Below are 26,082 nucleotides of genomic sequence, written 5' to 3' on the forward strand. Positions count from 1 at the left end.
AACGTCTGTCACTCTCGAATAGATGTGCGTGCATATTCGATGCAGTGCTTTGACACTGCGCGACAAAATCTATACAAGAAGCATACAGCAAATGAATCACAAGCACAATTAACAAATTTACTCAACACAATCGTCAACATCGCTGCCTTTAAAAAAACATATATAGAACACCAAACATCTGTTTCCTTCACTTCTCTGCTGTCATATTCTGATAAATTGATCCATGCTTCATGGATGCCAAAATCCTACGATTAGGCACTTGAGTGACACCATGCCTACGTCTGCAAATGATCTCACCCCACTGAAGACTCAGGGCTTAATTTCAGCCCTGATCATACCTCTTCAACAACAGCTTAATCTACTATATGAGCAAAACTATCATTGATCCTAGACTTGAGAGAAAGTGAAAGAAATATGGCCTTAAAATATACGACCAGATCTGGAATGGATATATGTTGAACTTCTTTTGCACAGTACATAGCCAACCATGCGCATCAGAGATACGGGGGAAGGAAAACATAGTAAACACAAAAAGCAGTTCTTAAAGAAATTGTTTTCAATCTAGATTTCAAAGTGCATAGCTCCACTGGCTTCCTAATATCAGAACGAAGAGCATTCCAGACATCCACAGAAGCGCATCGGAAAGCGCGATGCAGTGACCGTCTTTGTTCGATGGTTGGCCAAAAGCCGCGGCGAGGATGACCGGAGTTTGCGTGATAGTACATGTTCCTCGATGGGAACACATCAAGGGTCAAATCAGTCAGCTCTGGCAAGGTCTAACTAAATCAGACTTCTACTCTGCCATGGCTGCACCGGGTGCAGGGAACTCTATCTCCCTTCTTGGCTCGGTAAACTCCCTCGTGCGTCACCAGAAGCCGGCTTTATACACTACGTCGTCAGTTGCCAAATGTGAACAACTCACCTCCTATTTCCCTCAAAATATCAATGGGCTTTTGAAACCTTATCACAAGTGAGAGCAGGGGGTGAGAATGTAATTTGTACGTTTAGGTCGTAATGTTGCATAAGGATATTGTGAGAATTCGTTTTAGAAGACACATTGTTTTAGCAGAGCCCGTCGCTACTGACTGCATACTTTTGTCTTGAAAAGTAGAGAGGTCAAGTTTGGTGTTAAGAGACCGGTATTCGAGGCAGGAACAATGTTTTTGTTACTCTACAGGGCACAGACTTAACAAAACACACAAAATTAAGACTTCTGTCCTTTTAAGTAAAGGTGCATGCTGAAAATTGAGAGAGATAAAACATAGACACGGACACACAGACAGACACTCACTCAAGTTTAGCAATCTTTGGAAGAACGTAATCAACCAGGTGGGGTGTTGACTGTTTTGTTGGCCGACTCTCTGTGTTGTATTGCATTATATTTCCAAGTTTACTATGTTTGTTTTCTCATTCATTTGTACCTGATGATGGTTGTTTGTGTTGCAATCGAAACGTCGTATTCTATTATTATTTTATTTATTTCTACGTGACTTTACCGAAAGAACCAAAGAGTATAGTGTGGTTATTACACTCACAGTAATAACCAAGGTAGCCACCAGACCCGAACCGCTAACGTCTACAACATAACGTCGAACACCTTACCCCTCGGTCATGTCCACCACCTTGTGACTACTACATTTGGTATTCACATGGTCTTTAAACAAAAAAATCTGCAATGCCATACTTCTGAACTGCAAAATTAATTCTTGTACAAGCCTTTGTAAACTGTTAATAGACAAAGCCAGTTGTTTTCTTATACAAACTGGACCTGGTAGTATATTTTAGGATTTAAACCAGTGGGGGGAATGTTTGGCTGCAGATAAAAAACAAGTTTCCTGTGTGCTTGGCCTTGGAATGCAACAGTTGTTTCTTATTAATGCATGTCCTAGAGCCACATGCCCTTCCGTGGGGTATGTGTCTGGACTTGCATGTAAGTGCTAAGCCGTATTTTATTTGCCATTCAAAAAACAATCCTCAAAACGCTGGTGAATGTGCTTCTCCTTATTGTAGTTACCTGGTTTATTTTACACAAACACATGCCGTAGTGGCTTGCTGCTGCACTCATTATAGTATTATCTGAAACAATTGGTGTACATTTTCAAGAGCACTGGTGGCTCACGGAGGGTACATTTTTTGGTGATGCTGCTTACTTATTGACAATGGTACAGCCAACAGCCATGCTACTCTGGGGGGCCTCACACCATGTCGGAGCACTGAGCCAGTACAGCTGAGATCCTAAACCAAAATCCTGGTCACCAATAATTGAACACAATAAACCTCTTATATTTGGTTTGTCTCTTAATGCAGTAAATTGCAGCTCAAAGGACCAAAACATTTATTTTAATTGCCATGAAGGAATAGACTTTTTATGGCATGTAAAGAATGGGTTCCACATGGTGTGGACAATTGACATCGTATTTTTAAAATGTTCTGAAACATTTCCAAGGGATGTTCTCTGACAAAGGTCACTGGGATAATTCCAAAGATTTCAGTTTTTTTCATCTCATGACATAACACCAGTCTAGAAAACGCATTTCAAGCAGAATTATAATGAAATAAAATTATGCAGCCAGCCATATTTGCTTCATAGAAATGTATTGATCAATATATGTTCTGCTCGTTTGTCATGTCACATCTTATCCATGGAAATTGTTACGCCCATGAAGATAGCAACCAGCAAATGTACCCATCAGCACATCACTGGACTTGAATAAATGTGCAAATAATATTTTATTGTAAAAAAACCTTCCAAACAATTGTAATGTGATAGGAATCTACGGCCCATTTCCATTTAGCATTTCGTAATATGATCTTGCATATCATGGGACCTCCTTTGCCAGTACGAAAATATGCGAATAGGTTTTCTCCTTTGTTCTGGCAACAAAACAGGTGTTAAGATGTTAAAACACCAAACTGAAACCTTTCATAAGGAATCATGTCTGCATTAACCACAATACTTTTGGTCAGAATGCAAACAAACAAAAAACATACTCTGATAATATATGCATTGTCTTTGAAACTGATTGGTCCACACCCAGAGGCAGCTTTCTTCAAAACAGCTTTCTTCAAAACAGCTTTCTTCAAAACAGCTTTCTTCAAAACAGCTTTCTTCAAAACAGCTTTCTTCAAAACGGTGTGAGACCAGAGGACGACATTGGCGCCCTCTGGTCTAACACCATTTTTAGACGAGGTGCAAAAGAAAGCTGTCTCTGGTGTGGACCAATCAGTTTCAAAGACAATGCATATATTATCAGAGTATGTTTTTTGTTTGTTTGCATTCTGTCCACAAGTATTGTGGTTAATGCAGACATGATTCCTTGTAAAATGTTTCATTTTGGTGTTTTAACATCGTAACACCTGTTTTGCCAGAAAAAAGGGGAAAACCTATTCTCATGATCTTGCATGTCGTGTGATGTACTGTACCAAATAAATATGGCAATTGAGTTTTGGGAAGGATAATTTAATGTGCCTTATATTATACAGCTTTCCTATTGTGTCTTGCATTAGTTCCATGATTCTAGCCTCTAATGAATGCCCAACAAAAAACCTCTAACCGTTTTATTGTAAATGGACATGAAATTTAAACTTGGATTTACACATATATGAAAGTCCAAAAGACTTAAAGCATGTTTTGACATTCTATTTTTGCAGTTTGTGAGATGGGGAGGATATATTAATTACAATAGCTGCCTGTGCTTTTCGTGCCGGAAGGAAGACAACATCTGTTGTGCTAAGAACTTTGGCCTTGGCACTGGCAGCCAATGCACAAATAAATGGACGTTACGTGTGAGGCGTAGGCTGTCCCATCCTTCATCAGTTGACAAAGTGTAGGATGTTTATCAATGAATATTCACATGTACCCTGGCTACGACCCTACCAGTACATATATATATATATCATCCGGTTCTCAGGTTAATAGAGCAGATTTTTGTTTGTATTTGCATAAACCTATTTTTAATATTATGTTTATATCAATCTACAATATAAAAAAAAATCACTGAATAATAATACTAACAATTCCCCTTATTGAGCCAAATAAAGCCTCTGATTTTCAATACTTTTTTTCTGGAGGGTTCTGCATTGGACGATTTGGCCAATTTTATTAATGAGTGTTTAGCATGTGGACGGAAACCGGAGTACCCAGAGAAAACCAATGCGAACGAGGGGGTAACACTCAAATCTCCACACAAATCTCGTGAAAAATAACCATTTACATGCTGCTACATCCTGGTCACCTTACAATTCAAGTGTATGACACCTGGTGTTCTCAAGCAGTCTCCCAAAATGCCGATCAGGTTCAGCCGAGATTAAATCAAAATCACTCTTTCCATTCTCTGTCTATAGAGAAATAAGATTTCTTTCAAATCTGCCTCTAGATTTGTCTCAATCAGCAACATGTTATTTAACACGCAACCTCTGGAGTGGGTTTTTACCCTTCTGGGGCTCATCAGCAGTGTCAGGCATGCTAAACAAATACTGCAGCTTTACCAGATGTTCTTGGCAAGTCCCCCTTTAATAATAGGGTTTTTCCCTTTTTTCTGGCCACAAAACTGAAACCTTTTTACAAGGATTCATGTTTGCATTAACCACAATATTTGCAGTCAAAATGCAAACAAAAAACACACTATGATAATATATGCATTGTCCTTGAAACTGATTGGTCCACACCAAGGGACGGCTTTCTTTTGAGCCTCGACCCAATTGGTGCTCGACCAGAGGACGCCTTGTAAAAAGGTTTCAGTTTTGTTGCCAGAAAAAAGGGGAAAACCCCTATTATTATATTTTGGTACAGGCAAAGGAGGTCTAATGGTGTACGTCCCCCTTTCTTCACCATGGATCATCTGTACAAAAACATAGTTTAAATCGAAACCATAAATATTGTATAAAACCTCGCCAAGATCAGCTGAGCGGAGTCAGCACACTGACAACCACCTTTGCGTTGATAGACGCGTTTGTTTTCTTTCATGAAAATTAAAATAAAAGGTTAAGCAATAACATGCTGACAGAAATAGCACCATACTATATCTCAAGTTTTTCCCCGATCCATAGACACAAAACTTATCAAGCTGTTTGCGTACCAGGGTTAAACCTAAAAGATTATCGTAAATATTGTCCAATGACAGGAAATGAGAGCCATATGTGCGACAAGATCCTTTCCCTCGAGTAGATTTTTTCGTATCGTTTTAATTTAAATAGCTTACATATCTTCTTTATAGTCTTGCGAGATGCGATTATCGTTTACTTGGGTGTCAGTGCACTGAAATGACATTGCCAAATGAACACACACGCGCACACAACCCTTTATGGCCAAAGGCACTGGAGCAAACATTGCGTTGGAATAGGAAAGGTTGTGCCTTTGTACAACATGTGCTGGCATCCGCTGTTGTGGCAGCTGTCCGAGTGCTGGGTGAGATTGGCCAGTGGGTGTGCACCAGGCACCGTACTGGCTCCAATCCCTCGGTCCCAAAGGACAACGAGACTCCCACATGGGAGCCACTCCTATCTCTCTCTTTCTCTCGTTTGGCTGCTGTCGATTGAGAGCAACAACTACGATTTCACGTTCAGGTGGTCAAGCCAGACAAACGTGTCAGGAGCAGCAGAAGTGGATCGCTGCGATGTCTCCTTGTCCCAGGGCCTATCTGGCGTTTTGTTTGGCCCTGAAGATGGTCATTGGCGTGGCTTGTGTTGTTGTTGTTGCTCTGGAGACCGGGAGATCGCTGATCGATGTTCGGTATTCGTCGTGATTTCGCACTTAACAGTGGGGTGCTTGAAGGCTGCCATCTTCCACTCCCATGACCCAGCAAGATGCTCGGAGACCTTAGCACCTTCCACGCCACCACTCCCATGAGCCAGCAAGATGCTCGGAGATCTTAGCACCTACCACACCACCACTCCCATGAGCCAGCAAGATGCTCGGAGATCTTAGCACCTTCCACACCACCACTCCCATGACCCAACATGATGCTCGGATAACCTTAGCACCCATGCACACCAGGGGACACACTGGCACGGTTACAAATGGTGCAGTTAGAACACAAATTGTAAGTATTTTTTCACTAAACTGCGGTAACCCCTGAGAGTAACGTGGATTTATTTCCCCCCCTCAGGGCTGCGTGTTGTTTTTACAACGACGCTTTAAGGGAGAGTTTTGTGCTCCTGTTTTGAGTCACACTGAGTTGGGCTTTTGCACCACCTTGCACCGGACTTCAAAAGAGGCCACTGACATTTAAGGGTAGCTCGTTTGGATCATTAATTTTCAATAAAGATTTACTGTCATGATTTTATTATATGATCAATAAATAGGAAAACCCATGTAATCTTAAAGCACGATGCAATCACTTCAGGGTAAATGCTGAAGTTGTACAAAACAACTTTTCTATCTGGATTTTTTTATAATTAACAAAGCGAAACATTTAACGACGTCTTCAGTTATCTTTAATGCGACATGCAGAGACATGAGCAAATGATATGCGTGCTTAGCGAGTACAATAGAGGTTTTTTTGTAACTCATTTATATGAGTGGACTCCATGTTATGATCTGATAAATGCTATCTGTGGTACATTCTACCCATATTTGTGTTCTCACACTATGGAAACCACAGTTATACTTTAGTAAAATTAAATATTTCTCTTCTTGGTTCTTTCGGTAAAGTCACGTAGAAAGGAAATAATAAAATAATAAAAATAAAACATAATAAAATACAATTCTCACGACGTTTCGGCCACAACGCAAGTGGCCGAAACGTCGTGAGAATTATTTTATTATGTTTTATTATTATTATTTCCCTTCTACGTGACTTTACCGAAAGAACCAAGAAGATGAATCCCTGCAGTCACGAAAGCTTTAAATCGAAATTAAAATTTTCTCTCTCTTATTTATTCTACATGTTTTTTTCATCCTGGTCATGCTCTTGGCATCATGTCTCACAGAGCAGCACAATCCTTCATGTCAGAGAATAACCCACAGAAGTGGACACCACAGAGCTGTCTCTGAATTATCTTCAAGTCATCTCCCTTCCACAGGGTTGGGTAGCAGTACTTACCCACTCCTCTTGTCACTGTGAGTAATCTAGACTCTAATTGTATGTGATGGGTTCTTGTGTGCCTTTATTGGTGACCCTAGACCATAATAAGCATGTTATATCTTGAGAACCCGATTTAAACATTGAGCACTGCCTCGAATCAAAGCCCGGATTCCAACGGGGCCAGCTGAGCAACTCTGAAGTTTGACATCAGCTGACATGCTTCTGCGATGTTGTCTTTAACTTTCAGTGGGCTTTGCATGCACATGTTAAATTTGCACATCATTGAGGGGAGTTCTAGAAAAACATGAAAAGTCACATATACGTTGTAAGAAAACGAAAGATAATTTCAATGGAAGACTTACAATACACCTTTGATAGCTGTTTTTGTATCATGTCCCCTTAGTTGGCTACACAATTAACTTAATAATTCACTTTTTTTCCATCCACTTAACCCCCACCGTACTCTCATCATAAGCCTCCTTTCTGGATAATGAGAGTTTGTGGGTATGACCGGTTTTAAAAGACACCCCTAAATTATAGGTTGTCATCTATTTAACAATTAAGCACTGCATTAATTTTCTTCACTTTCTTCTTTTGTGTGGTGTTTGAAAAGAGCAGCAGTCTAGAAATCGTATGCTTAAATGTTGTGAGACATTCCACGGCATCCGAGGTGTTGGCTGAGTGGAGTCTGCGTGCTCCACCAGAATACGTGTGTTGTATTAAAAGTATTTTTGTTATATTACCAGGTAGGGCCCACTGAGATATATAGCTATTTTTCAGAAGTGACCTGGCCACAAATGATAGCCCTATGATGTGGCTTATCATGTGGAAATGTATTGCAGCCATATACTCTCAACACATATTTATAAATAAATGTGAAGGGAAAACCCGGAGCTCCCGGAGAAAAATACACGCGACCATAGAGAGAACATGCAAACTCCAAATATACAAGCATCAGGGTCGGGGATCAAACCCATGACCTCCCGTATACCAGGCGCAGTAGTCAATATCTCGCCACACCGCGGCACCCCAGAGTGGAGTCCGCTTGTTCTACCTGAACACGCGGGGCAGTCATCAGTGATGGTTTGCATCTCACCACATTTGCAGTTTGGTAAGTCCTCGATCTTCCATTTATGGAGGCAAAATCCAGATATTTAATTTGTTGTTGGACACGGTTGAGATTGGTCCCCACTGTCGTCAGGGCAAAGATAAAGCAGGTTGTTCACACACACTGTAATACTGTGATATATTGGAAGATTTACGATTTTATCTTACATGGCTACTACTGCTCAGCAAGGCCTCAAGCTATTTTTTGAGCAAATCGGTCTGGGAACATTTCTTTGTTTGGTGTCACATTACAACCTGCAAAAAAAACAACAGTTGGAATTCCAAGTATTTTATCGAATTGGCCAAATGGTAAAGAAACTGATGCACACATAGACGTCTGCAAGCTGTCAGACATGTTCACGACTGAATTAAATGTAAGGTTACACCTAAATCCACAACGGTGTACAATATCATTAGCTTCTTTGCAGCTGAACAATGATTGTCATATAAATAAATAAAAATATTCAGCGACTGCATTGGCAGTGGTACATGATTGACGTTAAAAAAAACCTCACCACACTCATTACCCCACTGCCTTACAACAGAAAAAATATATAATAGGATGACAATGTGGACAGCTGCCCTTTCTAAAGGGGTATTGTCCATTCTTTAATTGAAGGGAGATTGCCTGAAACATTTACCTATTTACATCGTTCTGCCTAAGGCGGTGCTAATAATTGTTATTACACTTGTTTACCCAGGAAAGCCTCATTGAGTCGCATTACTCGTTTTCAGAATAGTCCTGCCAATTTTATTTTGCAGTCGGGGGCGACGATTGCGATGTAGATTCCAATTGAGTCGTTTACGGGTCGTGTACATTTTTTTGCGTTTGGAAACATTTTTATGAACTATAAAAAAAAAAATCAGCCAAGGCCCACTGAGCTACATAGCTGCTTTTCAAAAGCGACTTGGCCACAAATGATAGCTCAACGAAGTGACATCATGTGGAAATGTATAGCAGTCAAATACTCGAAAATCATGCCTCTAAATGTGGAGGGAAAACCGAAGGACCAGGAGAAAAGTCCCCCGACAACGGGGAGAACATGCAAACTCCAAATATGTAGGCGTCAGGGTATTCATATCATAAATCAAGGCATTAGATGCTAAATTGTATACAATCCAACTAAGCTATTTTTAAAAAAACGTTACAATGGTATGTGCTATATATGTCCTAACCATATTAAGCGCTCATGAAAATGTGTTGGATTTAATAAGTAAAACCTCCTAAAATATAAATTATAAATCTAATTTTTTTAAATGTTTTATGAGCATAGGAATTCATATGAGTTGTACTTTACTTTTAGCCACTTTTCCTATCACCCTTTTCATCCATTCCCACAACTTGTATTCGCTCACTACTTATCTTAAATGTAAACATTTGTATAATGTGTTCTGAACTGCACTTTTACGTGGTGGTTCAGCTTTGAGCTCAAAACGTGTTTCCGTCACCTCCTGATCTTCGCGCAAACGCCTCCTCCCTTCCCAGCGGGCAGTTTGCAGTCGTGAAGAAATGCTGCGAGAAAAAGTCCGGCCTGGAGTTCGCTGCCAAGTTCATCAAGAAGCGACGGTCACGCAGCTCTCGACGGGGAGTGGTGCCCGAGGACATTAAGCGGGAAGTGAGCATCCTGAGCGAGCTGCGGCACCCCAACATCATCAGCCTGCACGAGGTGTACGAGAACGACACCGACGTGACCCTCATCCTCGAGCTGTGAGTCATCTGATTCTGTGTTTATGTCTCATACCGTTGTTGTAGGAGTAACCCGTGGGGCCCTGCCAGCGTTCGCAGTGGCCGTGCAGCGGGTTACACTCCCATTACTGTGTATACGGGGCGACGCAGAGGGTCATAAGCCTTAGTCGAGATTTCCAATCTCACCGCTGTCACAAGACAGAAGCCTCAATGTCAAGTGTAATGGCTGGGAGTCGGCCATTATCTGCCTTGGCATGGTAATCACAGCAGACCTATGGTATCCTTTGACGGCAAGGCGCAGTCCTGCATTAAAAACGAAAACTATTTTATTTTTTATTTTGGTTTAACACGTAGGCTTTCATGACCAACATTATTCATAATAAAGGTTTGGGGGTTTTGTTTACGTAACAAACCGTACTAGCTGTGTCGAGTGGTGAGGGTTACGACACATTTATACTTACACGATCTAACCCTAAAACCTTTATTATGAAGATTTGTTATTTTACTGGGTAAGGCCCTCTGAGCTATATAGCTATTTTTCTGAAGCCACCAGGCCACAAATGCTAGCTCAGCGAAGTGGCTTAAAAATGTGGCAATTTATAGCAGCCAAATGCTCTGAACACATGTTTCTAAATGTGGAGGGAAAAACCAGAGGACCTGGAGGAAAATCCACGTGACCACGGAAAGAACATGCACACTCCAAACATACAGGCATCAAGGTGGGGATCGAACCCACGACCTCCTGCATACCAGGCGAGGGAGTTAACATCTCGCCACTGTAGCAAGATGCCAATTTCTTGCCAATTGCTTGCTCATGCCACTGCTGGTGGAAGGGACTCCACTTGAGGAATCTCTCAAGGGTATCTTGGCCTACTCTTTCATGCTCATCATTTTAATTTGAGTTTAATTCTCATGCTGTTGGTGCATGTGAAATTTTACAAGTGCCCTTCAATTTTTTCTCAGAATGTGAAACACTAAAGTGCACTGATGATGTGGATACACCCACGGTATCTACTTGAAATGCCTTTAAATGCCAACTGGAGTTGCATTTTCCATTTTGCCAGACATTATCTGTTTTCAGACATTTTCTTGCATAGACAGTATACAATATATTTTATTCTATATGCCAAATTACATATGAGACTGGCATTTAGGAAATGACTTTTAATAAAGTCTATACTGTGTTTTCAGACTGGAATTTAGGAAATGACTTTTCATAAAGTTCACAGAAACATGGGTTTGCAGCATTCTTAATTGCTTTATGTGATTATATAAAATCGACACATGTAGCTGTAGCCTATTGTAAATCAAACTTTACCAGAGGGGAATTTGTTGTTTCGTGTCAGCTCATTGGTCCTCAGTACCCATAGCTACCCCAAGTAAAACAGAGCATATGTTTCAGGCGCTTTCATTTGTTACTGATGACATTAATTATTAACCTCGACAACATTTATTGAGCCTCATTGGCTTTGGGAATTTTAATTACATGGATAAATGAACAAAATACTTTTTTTCTTGGCATCCAAATGATAGTGTTGCAGGGCATCTAGACTGGACATACTACAACAAAAAACCTCCCTTGGGGTGCTTCGATGTATCTTATGCAACGACAAGGAATAGCAGCTGATATCTGGAGCATCATATGCTACTAAGTAGGCAATTCCCAACAGGCATAACATGCAGAATATAACATAAATAATCGCAATTCAATGAAATAAGTATAAATACATAAATTATGTTTTATAGCCTCACATTTTTCCCATTGAAGCATTGAACTCACCTTTGTGAGGACAGATGGCTTTGCCTGTTCATGTAACAGGGTTTTAACAGCACTAAAATATTGATAGAATACAATAAACCCATTGTCATTAAAAATCCTTTTTGGACGTGTTACTTAATGATACAATTTTCTTAAATGCTCCAGTTGGTAAACTGCAGCGCTTGTATAATAATTTCAGTATTGTTATAATTATTATCGTAACCCTTACAATTATTTAGAGTCCTTTGTTCAGTCGACTGCTGGATGATGGTTATCCCACATCACTTCTGACATGTGGATTGTATGACCATGCTTCATCATGCCGGTCGGTGCTGGTTGGTAAAGTTTGGTGGGTGGCAGTGGCAGGGCAAATTCAGATATCACTCACCACTGACGTATCTGCAAATACACAACGCCGATGAAGTATAATGTATTTGTTTTAGCACAGTGTTGATGAAGGAACAGTCATCTCTTGCGACCGCCTGCTCATCTGGCCATCGTGTATCGAGCATTTCAGTGTTTGTCACCGGCACCAGTTTACTAGATCCACTGTCATCTCACTTACAGGAATCGCGTAGAACAAACACATTTTCAATATCGCTTCTAAAAAAAATTAATCTATGATTTTGCCTTAATTTTTTTGTAAAAAAAAAATTCTGGCATGAATATTTCACAAATGTTTAGCATGTGCCTCTAAATGGCATGGGCATACACTCAATGAAAATGTGTCTTCCATAGTCCTGATTTCCTTGCACGCATTTGTTGGTCAACATTGCTGAAGCAGCTTAAGCATGAATTACTTTTGGTTGTTACAAATGTCAGGTGTTCTGTTATTTATCTGCGGCTTCTTAATACGTATTGACATTCTGGGCACTCATAGATATGCATGGCATACTGATGAGCCTGAATGAGAGTGAGGACACATCCATACACATCCATGTCTCTCACGCAGGCAACTGTTTAATGTGTTTCTCGAAGGCCTGCTGGAGGAATGATTGTGCAGTATTTCTGTCGGCGAGTGAACCTCATCTTTATTTGTTTATTTTAATCCTTTATATTAAGTTCGCTTGCTTGCGTGCTTGCGTGCTTGCTTGCTTGCTTACGACCGTGCAAATCTTTTGGTCGTTTTTTAACCCACTTCCCGTGATCCAATCGAGCTGACATTTTGCACACAGACTCGTTGTGCGTAACAATTTATTTTCGTGAAATTTTTTTTCAAAAATGTTCCACTTTTTAGGAATTTTTTTTTCATATTTAATTTAAAATACTAATGTGATAAAAATGAAACTCTTACTCAAGAAAAACGGAAATCAATAATAAAATAAAACCGATGCCACGCATATAAAGGATTTATAGTGAAAAACTTTGTTTTTACGGGTTAATTTTTTTTTATACTTTTGTAAACCTCACTGGAGCATTGATGGCATAATAGAATGTAACTTACATTTAAGTGTCCATCACTTCATTCACTTCGAAGTCGGATTTGAACTGGCGTGTCTTCTTGTCTATGAACACTGCCATAATCACGAGCCACAGGTGCAAAATCTCCAGTTGTCATGAACTCACAATGGGTGTATGGGCTGAAACGCCTTCACTGCATGTGGGTACATGTGCGGTCTTGCTCCCTGCTACATTGATCCACCCAGCAATTAGAAGGCAATGGGATGCAGAAAGCCACACTCCTCTTCTTCTATTACAGTGTCTGTTTTGCCAAGGGGTGTACTGCGGCCACTCATGCTGTAATGGCTCTTGAAATAAATTCACTCACTACCATGATCCTAATATTATTTCGCCTACTTAATTTTTTTGAGTGAAAACAAAGTGTGTGTTTATACCACACTGTAAGACGCTACCTCGTTTCAACCAACAATGTAATCGCACACGCATACATCCGATAACTGTGTTTAAATGATGGTGCAAACATTTTGATAAACCGAGCCCTTTTCTCACACATGCACAGTGTAAAGAGTTGTGGCCATCTGGACACCGGGGATGTGAAGGCTTGGAATTAAACCTCCCTGCGAATTATAGCTTTCTCCACAGTTTAATTCGCCCTCTATTCAAAATAGGCTCTTAAAAGGCCGCACAACAACAGCTGCCCTTTGCCTGTAAGTGGCGGTGACCTCACCGGAGTGTGTGCCAAGATAAATGTGCCTTGCGACCATGTGAAGTGGCGAAGGTTTGTTGGCAGGTAGTAAAAGCTCGATTACGGGACAGACCCCAGTTTTTTTAATCCTTTATATTAAGTTCGCTTGCTTGCTTGCTTGCGTGCTTGCGTGCTTGCTTGCTTGCTTACGACCGTGCAAATCTTTCGGTCGTTTTTTAACCCACTTCCCGTGATCCAATCGAGCTGACATTTTGCACACAGACTCGTTGTGCGAGACAATTAATGTTCGTGAAATTTTTTCCCAAAAATGTTACACTGTTTAGGGAAAACAAAATAATTATTTAATTACCAATTGCTTAATACTGGCAGACAATCATCTGACCCATAGGTGGCAGCCATCTCAAGCCAGAGGACGAGAGGACTCTAGCCGCCACGAATATAAAGGATTTATAGTGACAAACTTTGTTTTTACGGGTTTACTTGTTTATATATAGGCAAACAAGCTACGTTAACTGGAAGATGTACTATCTGTGCCACCTACTATGCCACCTTCCCAAATGAATTATCATCATGATCAGCCATGATCCATCCACTGCCAGATGAATGCCTTCCCAAGCTGTTACGCCATCTCAACAATCCATCTCGCTCCTGCACATGAGCTGATTTCATCACTGTCACCTCTGCTGTGGACGTTCTCTCAGGCACGCTACCTCCTTTGGTGACATTCCATTGTTGGTCTCAACCACCAGCCATCGTCCCTTACAGCGACATGTCCTGCCTAAGCCAGTTAATGTCATATCTCTAATTTGCTTTTGTTCTCAATTCTATCTCTTCCCGTTTTTGTCTTTCAGTATAAATCATTGCGTGAACCTTTCAGATTATTTTACTTTGTTAGTAATCAACGCCTGTATGTATAATCATTATGTCACAACAGGTAATATACATGGATTTAATTAGTTCTTATTTTGGCACATTGGTGCATTGCTTTTGATTCGTTTTTTTTTTTAAACGGCACTCCAACCTGCTCTCATCTGCTTCTGTATTTCACCATTTTGATCCTGGACTGCCTTCAATAACTGCCCTAGGTATACACACTCTGATATGTTTTAGCAGTTGTGTCCCGTCGACAGGAAATACATTCAGTTGCTCAGCGAACTTGTTGTACCTGACTTTTCTTGCTTCAACTCCCACGTGAATATGCCTTGCATTACCTTTTGAGTACTGACTTGAGAAGGTGTTTTTGATTTTTTTTAACGTAAACTTTTTGTGAACATTGCTCTGTGAATCTCTCCCGTTTGTAAACGTGTCCAATACACGAGGGAGCAACGCAGTTGGCACGACACCCAGCTTTCTCTGTCTTCCAGTTGCAAATGCTTTGACACCACCCCAAGTATTCTTTTTTTCCCTCCCCTGAATAAATCTAGAAAAGGCCAACTACGGGTTCATTTGCCAATTTCCAAATGCGTAAATGGTCAGCATTTGGAAGCTTGTGACTGGAATCGAGTTTCATGTGCACTGATACAAAAATCCCATACTGTAAAATGTTACACTGCGTGCCATAGTGCAAACATGCCCAGCTACTTTATGAAGAAATTTATCTTTTGTAATAAACTACATTTTACACCTACACACAGGTCCAGACTAGCCATAGGGCAGTCCGGGCAAATGCCCAGTGGGCCAGTCCATTCCGAGGGCCGGTGGGCCGGACGATGTGGCGAAATTGTGAATGTGATCAGAGTTAAATATTTAATTACCTATAATGTGTATGCTTCATTGCTTATTTATGCTTTCAGTTGGCATTCGGTCCCATATTTGGCAGCCCCAAAGATTCTTCCTCACCGGCCCATTTGTTTTCTGTACCAGCCCAAATGGGCCAATGAGATCACCTGGCAAAATCACACTAATACGTCACATCGCAAAACTAGTGCATGGTATCAAGTTTGTCATAGAACCCATTAAAAGAATATATAATTACCCATAGCCCGAATTTGGGCCCTTGTGTTTACAAATGCCTGGGCCGTTTTTTTGTCCCAGTCCGTCACTGCCTTTCTGCTTCCACCACTCTGGTGCTTGGTAACAACATGCAGCATCGTGTGCATGGCGTTTTCGTGCCCTTCTGTGTAATTGTATTCATTGGTGTGTATTCATGGCCTCGATGATAGAGCGACTCAGCTCTGTGAGATTTAGGGCCTTGCTATAACATTGTTGTGTCAGTTACATTTACAATCCTCCCTGTTCATCCTTTAGTTCCTTCACTTTACCAATCGTCACCAGTATCTCCAGGTTTTATCCATCACACTTGGCTATGTGTCCAAAATAATATAATTTCCATCTTGCTGTTATGTATGGTGCACTCGTTTTGTTTCAAACAACAATCTTTTGTAGGAGTACAATTGGTTCATCTTGCTGTCCATTGAATGCACAACGGCCTTCTCGAGTACCGTAATTCAAAGGCAGTGTGATCTTCTTCTTTGTCTGCTGCAGCTATTTGTAATTTGAAAGAAAAAAAGCATCTCGTTACCGTTTTATATGTGAAGGCTGAATATTCTCTGGAGTGCGGGTGCTCTGCACATGTTCGCTGTGTGATAGAGCAACAGCTGAAGTCATCTGTTGGGATCGTGGCCGTGGTTTTAACAATACAGTTCAAGGAGAACGGCAGCTCAAAGGCAGCTTCAAATGCACCACGTGAGCCACCCGGCCCACCCCTGACTTTCTGGCCAGTAGCTAGTATTGTGTCACAACAAAGGACAACACCTTTAAGCTGTGTTCACAACAGGTCTGTTATACATTGAAGTGGCCTGATCCTGACACACTGGATATTGTTACAATACATAAAGGCAATCCCTGCCCCCCCCCACACACACACATGGAGCCAACTGGTGGTAGCGAGTGCTGTTAGCGAATGCCTATTACAACAGCTTTATGGCCACCACATGTTGAAACACTCTTTGTGTTAACACACAAACTGTTCATGTAAGACTATAATATGAACATTTCTACGCTTTAACACGTGTCATTATTGAGTTGGCCAAATACACGTTGTTTTTTAGCATTGCCCAGCACTTATTACATGCTTAAAGTATAACTTTAAATTATATTTGAATTGCGTTTCCAAATTTGAATGACAACATAACCATCGCACAATTAAATTGTTAAATATCTCTAGAGATTATGTGGTGCCACCCTGGGTAAATCCATCTGAGCTTGTTGTGCGAGTCCACTGCTCACGATGACATCTGCAATACGACACGGTATCAACATTTTTGTTGCGGTTTTCTCGAGCTCGTGCCAACTTGTCCCACGCTAGTTTGAGTGTAATGACTCTTAAAATTAGTTTTATTTTAGGTCCGATCCAGGAACCTCCCCGAGCAGAACATGAAACAGCAGCACCGGTTGTGGAAAAGAGCCTTGTTGAAGAGGCACTGTGAGTAGCAGTTGTGTGATGCGATGCCGTGCGGTAACTATGGTGTCATCTTCTGAGTGCGGCGATACTGAGGAGGTCTGTTTGACATTACCGTGGTGTTATTCCACTGCACGGTCACTGTAACCAATTCCATCATCGTCAATCATGGTCCAATTTAGATGCCGACCAACCACATTAGCAAATTTCATTCAGAAAACTTGTTCCTGTCGTTGACCACATACGTTCGAACATTCGGATTCAGTGCAAGACAAGTTAACATCAAATACCACTGTGACTTGCGTTTTGGAGACCATAATAAGGATAGTGAAATGCATTTTTTGTTACAACGCTTAAATGCAAAACGTCGTGATTTATTTTATTTTATACCTACGTGACTTTACCGAAAGAACCAAAGAGTATGGATTCCTGCAGTCACGAAAGCTTCAAATCAAGATTCATCTCAAAGGGTTCATGGGGAAGAGCACTTGGCCATGGACCAGAAACAGAGCAATGAACAGATTAAAATACTGGTCAAAAATAAAAGTGAGTGACACGGTCTGCTTTTACTTGTTTAATATCACGATTGATCTCATTCGTCTGTTTATATATTAAAGAAAACAAGGTGGAATAAGAATTATTCCACTTTGCGGCATCTCAAATGAGGAGTTCAGGAGGATGACTCCTTGGGAAATGCAGGTGTTTGACAACAACGCCGCACGGTTGTTATCATTTTAGCACTCTGGGGAGCACTCGCCTCACTACTTTCCCCGATTGCATTCGCGTTCTTTTTAATGGACCTCACAGTCGACTCATTTGTTCCAAAATGTATAAACGAGACAACCGCAAGTACGTATGAAGTAAAAATGTACAATAGCGATTTCCGAACGGGATTACTTCGAGACTTGAGGACTGAGCGGGCAGCCGATGTCGCGTGCCTCGTCTTCGCAGACGGTTTCAAATGTAACAACATTCTGTGCGCATCTCCCCAGTGTCGTTCGTCTGGCACTACGTACACTCGTGGACACTGGAGTCCGGCGGGTCGCGAACAGGAAATTAGTATAAATTGAGTGACTCGCAAATACGCGAAACTCGCAACTCCAGAACTCGCACATAGCGATGGGCTCCTGCATTATATTACCATTGGGTCGAATTTGTAAAGATAAAGGTGCAGCCCTGCAATAGCTTGTTCACACGACTGAAGGGCCTCCACGAGAGGCAGCTCTAGAGCTCCTCTCTTTGGGGTATTTTTTGTCCTACTTTTCCATGTTGGCCAGAAACTTTGTAAGACGTAGGAGTACCCACACCTTAACCCACCATACGCGACCTACCGTTCAAGTAACTATTGTGTACCCCTGTTTTTTACTGCTAATTTTTACTACACTCTTTGGTTCTTTCGGTAAAGTCACGTAGGTGAAAAAAATAATATAAAAAGGTGAAAACTAATTAAAACATTTAATTTAGTTGTTTTCACTTTTTATTCTTTTATTTTATTGTTATTTTTTGTAATTTAATTTTATTATTATTTTCACCTACGTGACTTTACCCAAAGAACCAAAGAGTATGGATCCTTGCAGTCACGAAAACTTCAAATCTAGAAGTAATTTTTACTGTTGGGTGGAGAGGGGCAGGATTTAATAAACGCTCCGACTGTTCAAGCCGCCACGCCAGGAGTTTAAATTACCAATCTCTACTCTTTGGTTTTTTCGGTAAAGTCACGTAGTTAGAAATAAAACAAATCACGACGTTTCGATGGCAACACAAGCGACCTTCATCAGGTGGCACCGATACAGCAGGACAACCGCTGACATAAACTCTTGTTGTCAGCAGCTTATTTCTAACTATGTGACTTTACAGAAAGAAGCAAAGAGTATGGATTCCTGCAGTCACGAAAGCTTCAAATCCAGATTTACCAACCTCTGATTGCAAGTCTAGTGTGCTAACCATTTACACTGTAGCAGCGTCCTCGGTGGCATGACCGAAATGTCTACAAGAGACAACTTATGCTACGGGGAATGTATAACCTCACATTGATTTATATTTGTGCAATATTTATTATTTTTCATGTGACACTGTTCTTTTTGTGGTGATTTCCATTTGCTTCATTGCTGCACTTTGTTTTTCTTGTTGTCTAATTGGCAACCCGGGGTCGTTCTTGCGATTGAGACTCATGCAGGTCTCTTGAGTTCTCACCTGGTTCATCAAATATCAGAATCAGAATTGGTATTCATACTGGGGGAATCCGATGAGCTATAATGCTCTTTTCCAGTAGGAGCGGGTCAGAACGCTACATCAATAAACAATACAAAAACACGATTGGAGTGCAAAGTATAGGAAAGGCAAGTAAATCACACCAAAATATACCAATAAAGCTTAAACTATTTAATTTTACCAGGTAAAGCCACTGAGCTATTGTGTTTTTGTATTACTTGTTGTAACGTTCTTAACCGCCCCCACTGGACATCTGTGAAAAAGAGCTTCATAGCTCATCAGATTCCTCCTGCAGTATAAATAAATATTCTGATTCTGATCCTGAGCTATGAGCTTATTTTTCGGAAGCGACCTGCCCACAAATGATAGCTCAACGAAGTGGCTTATCATGTGGAAATGTATAGCAGCTAAATAATCTCAATAATCTAAACGCACGTTTATAAATTAACTTGACTTGACTTTTATGTTATTTGTTACATTGCTTGGCTCGCTATCGTCATCTCTAGCCAGTGGGAACACGGGAGGGCAGTCTGCTGGTGTAAGGGGCCTTTGGGGTGGTTTTACTTCATGATATTTCACAGGCGGTTTCAAGTTTATTCTTAAAATAACAATACAAGAATGCAGCACAATGTTCTACGTTTTGAATACACAAGGATAGACGACAATTTATCGATGATAAATCATTTGCCTTACAATAGGTTTTATATTAAAATCCATTGTAACAACATGAAACGAGTGTTTCCATGCATAACCCATGAAGGACGATTGAAAGAAAGGGGAGCAGTGGTGCAGTGGGTATCGCACAGTGATATGAACTCAACAATATGACTTTGATTCTGGATTTGACTTTTATTCCCGGCTACAGCTGCTAGAGCCATTGTCATTGCCAAGTGATATCTGAACTGGTCCTGGTCACCCCTGACTTTCTCCATCAAGATCTAACCAGTGTGGTGAAGTAAGGTCAAACAAGCCCTGTGATTTACATAACATGGGTAAGGCTTTTCTCCAGCAGTGGATGAACGAAGGAGCAGTTTATTTTACGGTATATTTATTGAATAAGTAATATTTGCCTGCTAAACAAAGTAAGAATGCGCAGATTCGGATGTACCTTCTGATTTAATATCACAGTATAATGAGATAAACGGGTCTCATGAGACCTCTGGTCCGAGGGGTGTGTGGTGCGTGTCAGATCATGTATGTATGGATGCTGAACGTCTTTCACACCGTACGTAGCCAACCGTGCTAATTGGAAGTGCGAGATGAGACAAGTGGTTCCTACTGATTTCGATTTAAAGCTTTCGTGACTGCAGGGATTCATCTTCTTGGTTCTTTCGGTAAAGTCACGTAGAAGGGAAATAATAAAAGAATTAAAATAAAACATAATAAAATTATTCTCACAAATGAGAATTATTTTATTATTTATATGGCTTCTTTTTATTATTTTCCTTCTACGTGACTTTACCGAAAGAACCAAGAAGATGATTCCTACTGCATCAGCAAAAGAAAAGAGCCGAGTTCTAACTGGGTCTAATGAAATTTACAATTTATGAATGTGTCTTGTGGATCTTTTGTTCATTTTTATGATTGTATTGTTTTTTCTGCACCAACACATGTATATAGAACATTAAAAGTTCCGTGTCAAATATTAACACCAAATTATTATTATGAATCGTATTAATACAATGCAGATTTTATTTTGGACCTGAGGTACTGGACGTATGATGTGACACGGAGTGGCATCGAAACACGGGGATTATTTCATGTGATCCGATTTCAACTCCCTTTATCCATAAATTGTCCTTGCTGCAACCCTATCCCCCCTTAAGAATGCTTCCTGTCTTGACCAGGTTAAACAGTTCAAATTGTTTGACTTGGACCGTGGGTTCGATCCCGACCCTCATGCCGGTATATTTGGAGTTTGCATGTCTCTCTACCCATGGTCACGTAGATTTTTCTCCAGGTCCTCCGTTTTTTTTCCTCCAAATTTAGAAACTTGAATTTAGACTATTTGGGTGCTATAAATGTCCGACGTGATAAGCCACTTCGTTGAGCTATCATTTGTTGCCAGGTCGCTTCTGGAAAAAGAGCTATGTAGCTCAGTGGGCCTTACCTGGTAAAATTTAAATAGTTTATAGTTTTTAGTAGTTTTTAAGTGCATTGTGCTTTAAAGAATAAATTATGCATATTAAAGACAATCTTACATAACAGGAAAAACGAACTATGATTGGCTCATCGTTCGGAGAGAAAAAAAGCCGTAGTTTAAGGAAATTGTTTACAACAAGATTTTTCTAGATGGCTTCCTTGGGAAGCCTCTGCCTGGATGGAGAGGAGGTTTGGCATATGCATTGTTTTCCTTGGGTGGAGGACTTGTTTTTACTGCTTGGCAATGTTATGATTGGTGTATTATTGCAGTTCAGCATAAGATTGTTCTTGCAATCGCAAAAAATTTTAATATACATTTGGCAGGGATTCACTGTTTTTTTTCTAGCTGTGCTGAATTGAAAACCTATTGCAAAGTAAATAATTTATTGTGTTAAATGTTGCTTTGAGGGCATTGTTATCTCATCCGTGTGCATTCAAGAGATACGCGGTGGGCAATAATGTGTCATTATTTGAGCAATTTGGTTGAAACTGTGAAATTTGTCCAGTGTATTCGGTGTAAGCATCCCCCACCCCCAAAGGCTCATGTACCAGCATGGAGTCTTTGAGCGTGATTTGTAATCCCAGGGCTGCCAGATATGTTTGGATAAACATGGGTCAAAACCCCTGGACAGAAGAGCCTAAAAGCAACCCTTTTTGCCACAGTGAAGCCCTGAAAAGAACATATTTTCGTTAAATATATTTTTTCTGAATTCCCCTGTAACTGTGGACAAATTTCCCAATCTGGGATTTCCTGTGGTTCAGACCTCACGCCGCCCGTTGCAATGATTCTCATGCAATTGGCCCACTACCCAACCACCTACCCCGGCTGTCGACCCCAGCCTCATGGAAAAACAAACCAAGCTCACAGAAATCATTCGGGTCAGGAATGGTCTATTGTATGGGTGTCACGGTTCCACACCCGTGAGCGATTTAACGAACTCGTGATTTTATTGAGGAGTCGGTTCTCCTTGTAAATACTGGTGGTTGTAGCAGCCTCTCTCGGTTGCATGGGTCACACGAACCCATTCCACCATCGATTATTACACAAGTGATTTAATGCATGCGTTGTGAGCTTAAGCATCGATGAATTAATGCATTGTTGGATTATTAATAATCAATGTTTATTTATTACACTATGTAAAGTAAAAATATGATGGAGAATGTAAAGTTTTCGTTGGCAATGATAGTCACCATTATCAAGCAGAATGTTAAAGTGTGTGTGGCAGCTGTGACTGACATGAGGTGATATGGCCTTGGCCTCTATTATCTCATGTCAGTCAATCAAAGACAGCTGATGATGCACGTGCACTCAATTATAATAACGATGCCAATTATGAACCCAATGGAAGCCTTCCTGACTCTCAAGTCTCTTTCAGGAGGGGTCCTGTCATTGGGACCGTTGGCCAGTGAGAAAGAGCTGCAGAGTTCATTGGATTCCTCCAGAATAAATAATGATTCTGAGTTCTGAGTGAGTGCTTGACTCCCATGTAGAGAAAACCCATGCAATACGGTGGTGTTGCAGCCCCACACAGACAACACCGGAGAAGCCCTCTGCTAGTCACTCATCCAAGTGCTCACCAGCCTCGACTTTGGCTGAGCTGAGACCTGCCAAGGTCGGGCACATTTGTGGGTGATTTCGTGAAAGGCAGTCGTGTAAAACAGCCATTACGTTTTATTTTTTATTGATAACATATCTTAAAATATATTGCTTGAATAAATATGAAATCTACGAATTGAAAATGTGTTGATAGTTTGATTGCAATTTCTTGAAACTTAATATTTCAATTCGCTGTACAGGCTAATTGTGGGAAATCATCTGAATGGTCAGCACCGTAGGTAAGGGAATAATGAAAGGTGTAGAGTTGACATCCACCAGTTGGATGGGCATGCGGATGGATGACTACTTATGACAAATGTAAGGACACATAAAACCATAATGAACCAATAAAGTAAGTTAATTTAGTGTTTGTGCCATTCTTATAGCACAGACGCTTTCACAAATGTGCTTTGGTTATGTAGTGTAAGCTTTACAGAACATTTTCATCTTGACGCTACCTAGAACTGGTTGAATTAGTGACAATACAAAATCATCCATTCATTCAACTGTCTGAGAGAAAAAACTCCAACCACTTAACAACAACCTTTTATTTAGGCATTACATTCTTATTTCATGATGTAAATAATGTTTCTAATTTATTATGTTAATAATTCACAGTCATGCCCGTGATGCTATCATTCGTTTCAACATTCGCATTGCAATGTTTTATTTTTAAATGTTGTACGTAACAGGCATTTGAAGACTAACATATGCAGTGTTATTGGCAGTCGTGGCCAGTCCACTGGTGGGGAATGGGGTAAACAAAGAGCAGCAATAGTCAAGTTTGCAATTCGATTATCGCTACAGCCATATGATTTAGTGTGATTTAGTGTTACTCAAATCTGATTCTTGCTGTTTCAGCATTCCTACAAAATATGTAGCAAGTAAAAAAAACAGGAGTTGTTTTCTTTCCGTGGGGGGGAAACGATATTTCAACAAAACCATTTAGTGGGAGTTTATGGATTGCACGAATATTTTTAAGATTTAGTATATAACAGTCGCATTAGAATACATTTTTTAAACTAACATTTTTTGACCGTCGGATGTTTTATCACAGTTTTATTTTCCTGCAAACTTCGAATTGATTCCCATAACATGTACCCCATGCAGTGTTGCATAAGACCAACGAAAGCCATATCACTCGCTGCTTGTGCCATGTAATACATGTGTTATGCATTGACTTTCTCACGTGTCACAATGATTAAACGCGTATCCTGCCATGAGCAAGTCAAACATTCTCACAATGCCCAAATCAGTGATGTTGTCTGACTGCGCCTACCCATGTGTACTGTGATGAGGGGTAAAGAGGGCCACAAGTAGGATTCGTTGTGGGTCATAACAACGGGCGGCTATATTTTTCTCACGCTGAGCTGCTCATGTCCTGAATGCCTTGCAGGGTATCTGGCGGGGAGCTGTTTGATTTCCTAGCTCACAAGGAGTCGCTGTCAGAGGATGAAGCCACAGAGTTCCTGAAGCAAATTCTGGACGGTGTGAGTTACCTGCACTGCAGGCGCATAGCCCACTTTGATCTCAAGGTGAGAGAAACGCACCGGAAATTAATTCTCAGTCGAGAACATTCGCCCATTCTTACTTGGCATGCAAGGATGTATCGATTAATCGAGTAAAATTGATTCCTACACTTATGATATACACATGGAATCATGCTTGCGAGAATCGGTTATTTATGCACAATGCAAGCGGTGTGCTCATGTTACATGTAGACTAACAGAGCAAATAAACCTGTAGAACAAGACGTATTTATTATTTAGTTGAACCCAGATTGTGTATGGGAGGTGTGGTGCAACTGTATATATCTCGATTTGAAGCTGTTGTGACTGCAAGGATTCATATTCTTAGGTTTTTTCGGTAAAGTCACGTAGGTAAAACATTAAAATTAATAAAAGTTAAATAAAATAAAAATCACGACGTTTCGGAGGCAACACAAGCTTCCGTCTTCAGGTGGAACCGTCACAGCCACGACAGCTGTATCAAGTAAATGAGAGATTGCAGGAGCTACCACTCCGTTTATATAATGGTATATAATATAATGGTATATAAACGGAGTGGTAGCTCCTGCACTCTCTCATTTACTTGATACAGCTGTCGTGGCTGTGACGGTTCCACCTGAAGACGGAAGCTTGTGTTGCCTCCGAAACGTCGTGATTTTTATTTTATTTTACTTTTATTAATTTTAATGTTTTACCTACGTGACTTTACCGAAAAAACCCAAGAATATGTACATATCTCGCTATTACCGAATCTCTTTGCAAAGCGAGGGAACTGCAATACACCCGGATATGTAAACCAGGCTTTCTTGTTAACCGCACATTCCACAAGATATTGGCCTTTGCAAAGACATTTTTAGACGTGAACTTATCATCATATGTTTACGTTATTATCAGTTTTCTATTCAATAGGACATTGATGTTATATCACTTACAATTCTCGATATTAAAATAGCAGGAATGTATCGCCCTTTGCCAATTCATTGCTGGATGAAGGCATCACTGTGCTAGGAGTGGGGGGGGGGGGGTTTGCCTTGGCCGGGAACTGAACTCACGTGGCTGGACTCACAGTACAGGGTGCAAACCATTGTGCCACCACTCTACCCCATGTTTCAAATTCTGTTAATCAAGTTAAGGTGTCACGGTTACGAGATGTTATCTTCCTTGTCTGGTATACAAGAGGTTGTGGGTTCGATCCTGAGCCTGACGCCTGTATAGTTTGGAGTTTGACTCAGCCAATCATTCCTTTGGAGTCGATTAAATAGTGAAACAATAGTGTAAGAGTGTATGATGCAGTTTAGTTAAATCATGGGAAAAAATATATGGACAGATCTCTTCTCAGCAAATCCCATACATTAACCCTATTACATGACTCGACTTGATGTCAAACCATATCACATTTTAAAATGCATTACAAACTCATTTGTCCAGTGTATTAAGAAAACATCGCCATGATTTTGTTATGCTATGGAGTTTATGTCTCTTTTGAAGAAGAAGAAAAAAAACTACACGTCTTGTGAGCCTTATAGCCCTGCACATGGG

At 40.6% G+C, this 26,082-nt stretch overlaps 1 protein-coding gene across 1 annotated transcript in view; it reads left to right on the forward strand.

The window, feature by feature from the left end:
* LOC133346443 (death-associated protein kinase 2-like) overlaps nucleotides 1-26,082 on the forward strand; it is a 60,309-nt gene that overhangs the window by 15,931 nt on the left and 18,296 nt on the right. Inside the window, exons 3-4 of the mRNA XM_061558013.1 lie at nucleotides 9,619-9,840; nucleotides 24,432-24,570. Coding sequence (XP_061413997.1) covers nucleotides 9,619-9,840; nucleotides 24,432-24,570 — 361 coding nt within the window. The remainder of the gene's footprint in view (nucleotides 1-9,618; nucleotides 9,841-24,431; nucleotides 24,571-26,082) is intronic.

Source organism: Lethenteron reissneri, chromosome 24, assembly GCF_015708825.2.
Source record: "Lethenteron reissneri isolate LAM-NWPU_2019-01 chromosome 24, ASM1570882v1, whole genome shotgun sequence".
NCBI lineage: Eukaryota > Metazoa > Chordata > Hyperoartia > Petromyzontiformes > Petromyzontidae > Lethenteron > Lethenteron reissneri.